We start from the raw sequence: 9,750 nt of genomic DNA, 5'->3' as shown, positions 1-9,750 counted from the left end.
TAAGGGCTATTTGACCAAGAAGGAGAGTGATGGAGTGCTGCGGCAGATGACCTGGCCTCCACAGTCACCGGACCTGAACCCAATCGAGATGGTTTGGGGTGAGCTGGACCGCAGAGTGAAGGCAAAGGGGCCAACAAGTGCTAAACACCTCTGGGAACTCCTTCAAGACTGTTGGAAAACCATTTCAGGTGACTACCTCTTGAAGCTCATGGAGAGAATGCCAAGAGTGTGCAAAGCAGTAATCAGAGCAAAGGGTGGCTATTTTGAAGAAACTAGAATATAAAACATGTTTTCAGTTATTTCACCTTTTTTTGTTAAGTACATAACTCCACATGTGTTCATTCATAGTTTTGATGCCTTCAGTGAGAATCTAAAATGTAAATAGTCATGAAAATAAAGAAAACACATTGAATGAGAAGGTGTGTCCAAACTTTTGGCCTGTACTGTACATTGAAAAGTGTTGCATTTCATGTCTCCATCTGCTGGTGGGCCATCACCATAAGAGTATGCATGTATAATATGATGTTAATTCCACTACACAAGAGACTTGATGATGACTAAAATTAGGTATGGAAAGAAGCGGATATATAGGTATCGGTTATCGGCCAAATAGGTTGTTATATATCAGCATATTGGATATTGGCAAAAAAAATGCAGTATCGTGCATCCTTACTATTTAAAATTATCTTCTGTATATCCTCTCACTGCCAATAAACAAACAAACAAACAAACAAACAAGAAAAGGCGTATTGCAAAAAACTAAACCAGGCATTCAAGTAGACACTGATGGAACAAATACAGTAACATTCACGAGTGACTTCCAGACACTTCAGCCGGTTTGTTGGAGCCAAAGACAGACTATAAAAACACAATTATTCTGTAGCAACATTATATACAGTTAAAGACACTTGGTTGGTTGCAGTTAAATATCCAACAACATACATAAGAACATAAGAGCTAACAGTTGCGTCATTGTTTGAGAGAGAAAAGAGAATTTCCTCTAAACTCACAGAGGGTAATTATAAGATGACAGATTTTGCTAATGAGGTAATTAAGATAATTAATGCATTAATCAGATAATATTTGTAGCTGTTATCACATCGTATTAGGGCAATAGTAATTGTGATCATAGCTGTCAATGTGTACTGCACCTGAACTCATTAAGTCACATCTTTTTCTGTTTTGTATTATTATCAGCAGGAGCAACAGGGAAGAGACGTGCAACCAGTGAGCTCAAACTGTTCCATCCAGTTCACACAGGATGTACATCATGACAGTAGTAGGGGAGACCAGTGTTGGTTGGCACAACTGTTCGAGAGTTTGAGAGTAGGTCGAGATCGTTTTGGCCCCAAGACCTCTAATTATTCCCTTTACTGGATAAAACTGCGAGACTCTGAGCGGCAGCTATCCCGGGGGAAACTTTGGAGGGAACCAGCTACTAGATGCTTCGATTAGTCTTTCGCCCCTACACCTAAGTCGGATGACCAATTCAGGACTGCCATGGGCCTCCACCAAAGTTTTCTCTGGCTTCGCCCTGCCCAGGCATAGTTCACTATCTTTCAGGTCCTATCGCGCATACTCACGCTCCACCTCCCTCATGTCCTTTGAAGGTCACAGAAACAAAAATGTAACATCAAAATGTTTCTTTCTTAACTTCCACTCATTTACTGATGTGATGGGGCTGTTTGGCACAACATAACTTTAATCACAATTCAGCTAATTTTGGAAAACATGTGTGTCCATTGAAACATATTTATCTATAGCTGAGACTATAACCTTTCTTTTGGCTTAAATATTTCAACATAAATTATGCCAGAGAAATGTGTAAGAGAGTAAAAGTGTGCCAACCAACCCCAGTCTCCCCTACATATTGACTCTGGGAATGTGTTATGTATTGTTATATAATTTCTACATGAGAAGTCAACATAACACACATGGGGCATTTATCCTTCTAAGAGTGGACATACAAACAGTACACCTGAGGATCAGATGCCTCTTCAGGTAAACTGAAACCTGACACCTGGCTGTTACCATGGCACTGCTGAAAAAAGCAAAGGTTGATGGGAGTTTTGGAGCGTTAGAGGAACACACATGCAGTTTATGTGAGGCTCTCTTTTATATAGCTCTGGTGCTTTGTTTGTACCTCCTGCTCTCTGGGAAACATTAGCCTCAGGGCGGGGAACAAGACATGGGGACATTTCTCTTCAGTTGCTCCTCACCTGTGAGCTGCTGAGGAGTCGGCAAGTAAAAGTATCAGGTGTAAAATATTGATGGTGCAACAGGTGTGATCCTAAACGCCTGGCGGGTCTTCTTCTTCCCTTCTGATCGATGTATCACACAGCGAGGGGCTGCCAGCACCCCCGCCACAGGCCGAGCCACGGACGTCAGTACTGGTGAGTCTCTGGATGGACACACTTTTGTTTCCATCAGCCCATCCAGAGTTTAAACTTATTTTTCAAGAATCTCTAGACCTTTACTATATATATGTAGCTTTCTCTGTAAAAGCATGGAACATTAGCACTCTCTGATCATCCTTAAAGCATCATGTTGCCTTTAGGATCTACCAACACACTGTATACTGCACCAGTTTATAAACTGACATATCTATAGTGTGCAGAAGTCTGAAGGAAATGATTAAAAGCGGCTGATTAAGTGTGTGTGTGTGTGTGTGTGTGTGTGTGTGTGTGTGTGTGTGTGGTGCTATCTGCAGAGCAGAAACTAGGCCATAGAACAAGTATGGCTCCAGTTACAGTGTTATCTCTTCTGTAGCACGTGTGATCGTCTTTCTATCTCACAGTGTTGACTTGTGATGTATTCCTATCAAATGTAAACCCAACAGAAGTCTGAATACATGTAGGAGAAAAAGAGGTTTGGACAAAAAAGGCCAAGGAGACATTTAGACAAGCAGGGTTGTTGTTAAACAAATTATCTGACATATTTCTACATATGTTGTTGGACAGAACTTTGGTTAAAATCACCCCCAGTTTTTTTAGTTGCAGAGAGTTGGAAATATCAGCCGTAGAGATGTCTGCCTTCTCTCCATTATAATGGAACTAGATGGCACTCAGCTTGTGGTGCTCAAAGTGCCAAAAATACATTTGAAAAACTCAACAGCATTGTCTCTTTCCAGGAATCATGACCTGGTTACTCAAAATAATCCACAGTCCTTGTTGTGAGCAGTTTTATGGAGGAACTATTTTCTTTCTGCTGAACTACACCCCGCAGAAGGAAGAGTGCATCTACTGCTAGCTCACCTAGCACCACTGAGCTAGCTAATGTTCCAGCTCAGCTGAGGAAGAAGCCATTAACATTTAGATCTTGCACCATCATGTGCATGAGCCTCTCGTCCATGAGTAGATGCACTCTTCCTCCTGCGCAGTGATACGGTCATAAATAAATAGTTCTCACTGGTACACAGATTGAACCATTTTGTCTTACTGCCCTATTTGGGGCCACTCTACCTACACTGCAACTGACTAAGCCAAAAAAGATGTAATCGCTTTTGTCACTCTGCTGACGAGATGTTTAATGTTGCTACAATGGACATCTTCTCTGCCCCCTTCCCATGCTCTTTGGATTCAAGCAGTTTTAAATTGCATAAAATTGGAAAAAAATCAGACATACTCTCAAAAGATCCTTAAAGAAATTCTCTGTAACATAGACTCCCTGCAGTTCCACATTAATAAATGTGGGCAAATTTGGCGGCCAAGCAGACTAAGGACTGTTTTTGATCTAGCTAACCCTGACCCTTTTTTGGCCTTTTTGCTTCTTTGGCTTTGGTTTGTTTTTTGTGCTGTCGTTTGTCATTGTCAGTTTTTTATTCATCTTGTATGTCCATGTCTGTGTGTTGTATTGTTGCTGTTAATGTCGAGTTTATAAAATGTATTTTTTGGCGCTTTGAGCACCATCTAGTTCCATTATACTGGAGAGAAGGCAGACATCTCTATGGCCAATATCTCCAACACTCTGCAGTTCACACCAAAACAATCTAGACTGATAAATAGTTCTGCAGTTAAGAGTGAAAATATGTATTTTTGATTTGGGGGTGAACTGTCCCTTTAATGATTTAAGAGTGTAATATCAAAACAAGGTCTTAAAGATTGTATGATTGTGAGGAGATACTTTATTCTGGGGATAGTTGATTACTAAAATGTCGCTCTTCCCTCCAGATTCACCGAGCCTCACTCCTCCTGCAGCAGGAGGAAATGGAGGTGGTGGGGATGGCGAGCAGGCAGAGGGAGGTCAGGGCGACCAGCCGCTCGTCCGTGAGCTTTGGTTCATCGTAGTGATGGCAGCCGTGGCTTTGCTGCTGCTGGCCATCATGTTGGGCGTCATGCTCCATAAGGTAAGAGACAGTTATTTTGTGTTACATGTCAGGGTTGACAGCCATGAGAGGTCTGACCCCAACAGCGCAGGTCAGTGTTTATCTTTTGCCTCCATGATCTTTACACCAGGCCCTGAACAAACCTCCCTTCACCAGAGAGAGGCCCCCGCTGGTGGCCCTGCCCATGCAGAAGAGGAGCCCCATGGCTGTTTACCCACCCAGCAACTCTGTTCTAGTGAGTGTGACTTTTATTTTATAATCACTCTTCACTACATCAGATATAAGTCTGTATAAATGTGTGACTAATTACAAGTGAGCTAGAACACACAGTGCTACGGCCCCTCAACTGGAACACCTAACTGGAATGCAGCCATCACTAACAGTACTAATTACTGACATGGAAATGATAAAACACAGTATCTGCTATGACCGTGAAAATGACCAATGTAGAATATGACATTTTCAATTATAAAGAACGCTCTTTTTGAGCTGTATTTAGTTAAAATATAAAATTAACTCATCCTATTAAATTTGCACTGTAGCTATACTGACCATTTTAAATGATTTTGAAACAAGAATCAGGGGTCTAAGTTCTCAATAACATTTTTATGACACCATATTTTTTGACATACGAAACTTTAACTATTTTATGACATTCTGTACTATGACATTTTCATGACTTACAATACTATGATTTTTTTTACTTTAATGAAATACTATACTATGACTTTTTTCTTTTTTAAAAAAAGAAAAACTTATGATATACTATACTATGACTTCTTTTTTTAATACTATTCTGTGACTTTTTATGACATGCTATACTATGAGTTCTTTAATAACATTTTTTTAATGGCATACTATTTTATGAAATGTTTTGACATTTTAACATACTATACTGTAACATTTTAATGGAATACCATACAATTATTTTTTAAAATACTTTTTATGACATAATATACTGTGGCTTTTTTATGAGTTTATACTTTTACTTTATTTAACTTTTAATGGCATACAATACTATGATTTTTTTTTCCAAAAAAACCAAAAAACTATATTGAATAATATACAATAACTTTTTTATGACATTTTTTTCTACTTTTTTTTATACAATTCTGTGACTTTTTTATGACATACTATACTATGAGTTTTTCGTAATAATATTTTAATGGCATACTACTTTATGAAATATTTTTGACATTTTTATTTTATTTTAATTTTTATTTCATTTTTTTACTTTTTTTAATTCAATGACAATGACAATGACAAAAACTTGTTTATGGCATAATAAACTTTTTTGAGATACTATGACTTTCTTTTTTGTTTTACTTTTTATAACAAACTACACTATGCCTTTTTAAATTATTTTTTCATGATATAATATGTTCTTTTAAATTTTATGGCATGGGCCTACTATATTATTATTACTGTTTCTTTTTAACATTTTTTGGGCATACTATACTATGGAATTTCTTGTGCATACCATAGTATGACATTTTCATGATATACTAAAAAAAAAGGAACTTACATACAAATACAGCAAAAGAACCAGCTCCCAATTTTCACTTTTTCAGCTCTGATGGGACTGTTCCTACTTAACTCACATCCTGTCTAATCATGAGACACAAACAGCAGTGATTGTCTCTTCCTAGTTGGTACTGAGGGATAAGTTAACTATCTGAGGTCTGAGCCACTTGACTACGGAGATCTAATCGTGCCTCAGCTTTGATTTTGAGCACAGAAAAAATACTTTTACAAACAATTAAATGTTATTGAGGCATTATTATCAAGCGAGTATAGGCAGATGAACTAAACTGGACCACAGAATAATTGACAGTGAATATTTTCATACATAGTTGAGATTTTCTGTTTGCCAGTCAGACAGAATTTACTTAGAAACACCTTGCTAAAGCCTCATTCTCTTGTTTTCAGTTCGACACTGTGCCTGACACAGCAGGCTTCTCCAACAGTGTAACACTCAAAGGCTTCACCATGAAGATTGAGGTAAAAACCAGTCTCACCAACACAGATACAGAAACACAGCTGCACACGTGCATGGCATAAATATCTATCTCTCCCTGCTCCCACCAGGAAGTGCTGGAAGCTAAATGTGAGCCTATTGATGAGGTCCCACCACAGGGCGAGCTGGGGATCCTCAGTGTAAACTCTCTGAGACGAAGCGTCAGCCAGGTGATGGATGGGAAGTCCCTCACAGGAGACGAGGAAACGTGGGACCCAGACATTTCAGGCCATGACAGTGGGATGGTGAGAGACCCCAAAAACGTATGCCGTCACATTACAGAGATGAAGCATGTGCTGTCATTTACAATAATGCTGGTGTTGCACACATTTCCACAGCTGTGCACCAAAATCCCAACATGGGGAAATCAACTAGACCCACAGACAAGTCAAAACACTTTTAAGTGACTTTAAATCAGGCTCTGACTCCTGTTTAACGAGCCCTGTCCTTTTCCTTCACAGTTTATGGACGACGAGGAATTCGTTGACACTGTCAAAGGTTTCAGCACAGTAAGGAAGGAGCACACCATGTTCACTGACACCAACCTGTGACCTGAGGGTGACCTTTGAACCTGACAGGGCGCTGGCTTTGGATGTTTAACATTTTGACAAGCGAGGTCACTTACTCACTAAAATCCTGACCAGTTGAAGTACCAGTGTTGCTGGTAACGACACCGTGAAAACAAAGGAAACATGCCTAATGACAAGATCACGGGAGAAACTGTGGCAACTGGGAGGAAAAAGGAAGTGAGGATGTGACAGTCCTGATGTTAAACTGGTCAAGATCGATTACTTTTGAGAGGGAAGCAGGAAGCACCTATTAGTGCTGAGAACTGAGGATACAAACTCAGAGCACACACTGAGAAAAAGACAAAAGAAACCAAAGATAACGTCTGATGATGCAACAGAAAGTAGTTGTCTGTCTATTTTTCATTCTATAGAGAGAGTATACCTTTATTTGGTAATTTTGTAAGAGGCATATTTATAATTTTTTTTTTATTTTACAGACATAAATTTCCATCCAGCTCTGCATGACTGGAAACTTTTGTCATCTTGAAATGTCTTTGGATGTTTTTTGGTGATGCAATAAATCTGTCTGTCTGGTGAATCTGAGGAAACTTTAATCTGTCTAGTGGATGCAGCTTTTAGAATTTTACATATCAGGTTCTCCTTGGGCAGTCCAGTTGCCATGACAAAATGTGGGCATTGTTTCTGAAAAACCTCCAATATATGTTACATTTGCACATACATATGTATGGTATCAGTGTTTCTGAAGTGATGTAGTATATGAGCTGACTTTGTCATCTGGAGATGGAAGGGATGGTGTATGGTGAGTCTCCTAGGTGAGACTTGCACATGTGGCTCTTTCGCCCCTCTTCAGTGGCTCCCTGTGGCTTTGACAATAATGTACATAGAAATTAATAACAGCTATCTTTTAACATTTTAATTTTTCACTGTTGTAGGCCTTGAGTGATTCTTACATTCTCCATTGTAAAATGTGTAGCCTAATTACAGAAGAAAAAAAAAGTTTTGTGTTTTTACACAACTATATGTGCATCATATGGCCAATCACCTTTTCCTTTAAATATTGCCGAACCTCAACAGCGATGGCTTGTCTTGGATCTCCCTCGCTTAGCTAGCTATGGATTCCAGATCCAAAAAAGTCTTGGAAGACAACAGAGAATTAAACAGTGCATGAACATATTTGTTCGCTTTTACCACCAACCCTGCAAAGTTAAAGTACCAAACAATCATAAATACCCCACTACTTGTGGTGAAACATATATTTTAATTGCTCATTTAGACTCATTGTTACCTTGATTATAAGGCTAAAATATGTTTTGTGGCTCCAGGCAGATTATTTGAGAGCTTTTTTGACCCAAAATGTTTTTTTATATTAAAGGTTTCTGACCCCTGACCTAACCACGTGTTAACCACAGCATTACTGAAACATGAAATTTCAACGTATCCGCTACAGAATAGTGTGCAAATGCAACATATCTGTAGTTTGCAGAAAAAAACAATGCCAGCATTTTTTTGGGGGCCACTGGGTTGCTTTAAGTATGTGAGACTTTGTTGTAGGAGGTAAAAAACATAAACCTTTAAAACTATTTTTTTTTTTTATAGCTTATTTATAATCATTATAAGTGTACCTGTTTCAGCATTACCAATGTCACTGTTTACTGAAAACCATGCATCTCCAAAGTATCCCTTTATTGGCTGAAAAAAATGTTTTCTAAGATAAACCATGAGAAAACCCGTAATGTTATTTAAAATTGTCGCAAAGCTAAAAACAGGCTGTCTCAGCTCAGGAAAAGCTTGTGTTTAGGAGATACGTAGTTTTAACAGGAAAGCATATTTGTGGGTACAGAATGGATCTAATAAAATTGTGACAAAATTGTGGGTTACACAATTCACACACACAAGCACACACCCAGTCCCTCAAAGAGGCCTTTGAAGAAGTGAATGCCGAACAAAATGTCCTCACTTCCACAAATGTCCTCACTCTGCTGCTCAAAAACTTACCGCGGTCCTCAGTATGTCACAAGAACAAGTAGACACACACACACACACACACATACCTCACAGTGAACCAAAACCACATAAAAGTCTTCACATATTAATTTATTTGAAATGAGTTGCAATGCAATGTGGGCACAAACACTTGTACCATGACAGTCAATAATATGGTTACAAAACTGAACATTTACATAATAAATTAATATACTGCAGTACCACATGAGACAGTAAACATAAAACCCCAAACTGGGGAATTATATCGCATTAAAAACAAAAAGGAGTCGGTTTAATGTACAAAAATTTTCAGGCATTTACAAAGGCAACCTCTTCTTCTGTTGCTTGTCTTGTTGTATGTGTATAAATATAAATCTCTAAATTGTAGTTACACTGATATGTCTGCTAACAAGAGACCAGATAAGGAGCTCTGGCCTGAGACGAGATCCGAATCCTTCCATGCTGACTGCCATTTCATTATAAAACTAAACAGATTTTATTTAAGCTTTTGTAAGATTAGGATCAATTTAGGAATTTTTTTTTCCTTTAAATGGCCACAAGCCATTTGATGTTTAACCCTTTTTGATTACTTCTTAACAGGTTAATTTAATGCTTATTTAAGTTCTTCTGCATTCCACTGCAACATGCACATGTCCCTTTAGTGTGATATTTATACGTCTGTAAACAAATTGATCATTATTAGAAATGTTTGCAGCAGTAAAGTGCATGTAGCACATGCTAGATTGTGAATGTTTGCAAGCTGGCAGCAGTAGAAACAACAGTTACATATAAATAGTTAAATATAGCACTACAAGCTTCTGTCTTCCTTTACAAAAGAATAAAACAGACCCCTTAAATTTAAGAAACTTTGTGCAATCTTCCCCAACATCCGTTAA

The 9,750-nt window shown here is 38.4% G+C and overlaps 1 protein-coding gene across 2 annotated transcripts; it reads left to right on the top strand.

Moving 5' to 3' along the window:
- Positions 1–2,181: 2,181 nt before the first annotated feature.
- On the top strand, positions 2,182–7,343 carry LOC117271142 (usherin). 2 transcript variants are annotated; one of them, XM_033649249.2, is made up of 6 exons: positions 2,182–2,393; positions 4,170–4,345; positions 4,455–4,559; positions 6,254–6,325; positions 6,413–6,586; positions 6,803–7,343. In XM_033649249.2, exons 2-6 carry the CDS (start codon positions 4,289–4,291, stop codon positions 6,890–6,892), a joined length of 498 nt encoding a protein of 165 aa, XP_033505140.2. In that variant the 5' UTR covers positions 2,182–2,393; positions 4,170–4,288; the 3' UTR covers positions 6,893–7,343. The 2 variants fall into 2 exon arrangements, with proteins under 2 accessions (XP_033505140.2, XP_078029660.1); XM_078173534.1 differs by lacking the exon at positions 2,182–2,393 and having other exon boundaries at positions 4,143–4,345.
- Positions 7,344–9,750: the final 2,407 nt, after the last annotated feature.

Source organism: Epinephelus lanceolatus, chromosome 13 (assembly GCF_041903045.1).
Source record: "Epinephelus lanceolatus isolate andai-2023 chromosome 13, ASM4190304v1, whole genome shotgun sequence".
Taxonomy (NCBI): domain Eukaryota; kingdom Metazoa; phylum Chordata; class Actinopteri; order Perciformes; family Serranidae; genus Epinephelus; species Epinephelus lanceolatus.
Note: the sequence above shows the minus strand (reverse complement) of the source record. Positions and strands in the feature narration are given on the sequence as shown.

What these genes read in the sequence shown, in the direction of transcription:
- LOC117271142 (XM_078173534.1), top strand. Translation starts at nt 4,151, where the DNA reads ATGTCGCTCTTCCCTCCAGATTCACCGAGCCTCACTCCTCCTGCAGCA. An exon ending in GCTTCACCATGAAGATTGAG is followed by an intron (nt 6,326 to 6,412) that starts GTAAAAACCAGT and finishes TGCTCCCACCAG; the next exon opens with GAAGTGCTGGAAGCTAAATG. An exon ending in CAGGCCATGACAGTGGGATG is followed by an intron (nt 6,587 to 6,802) that starts GTGAGAGACCCC and finishes TTTCCTTCACAG; the next exon opens with TTTATGGACGACGAGGAATT.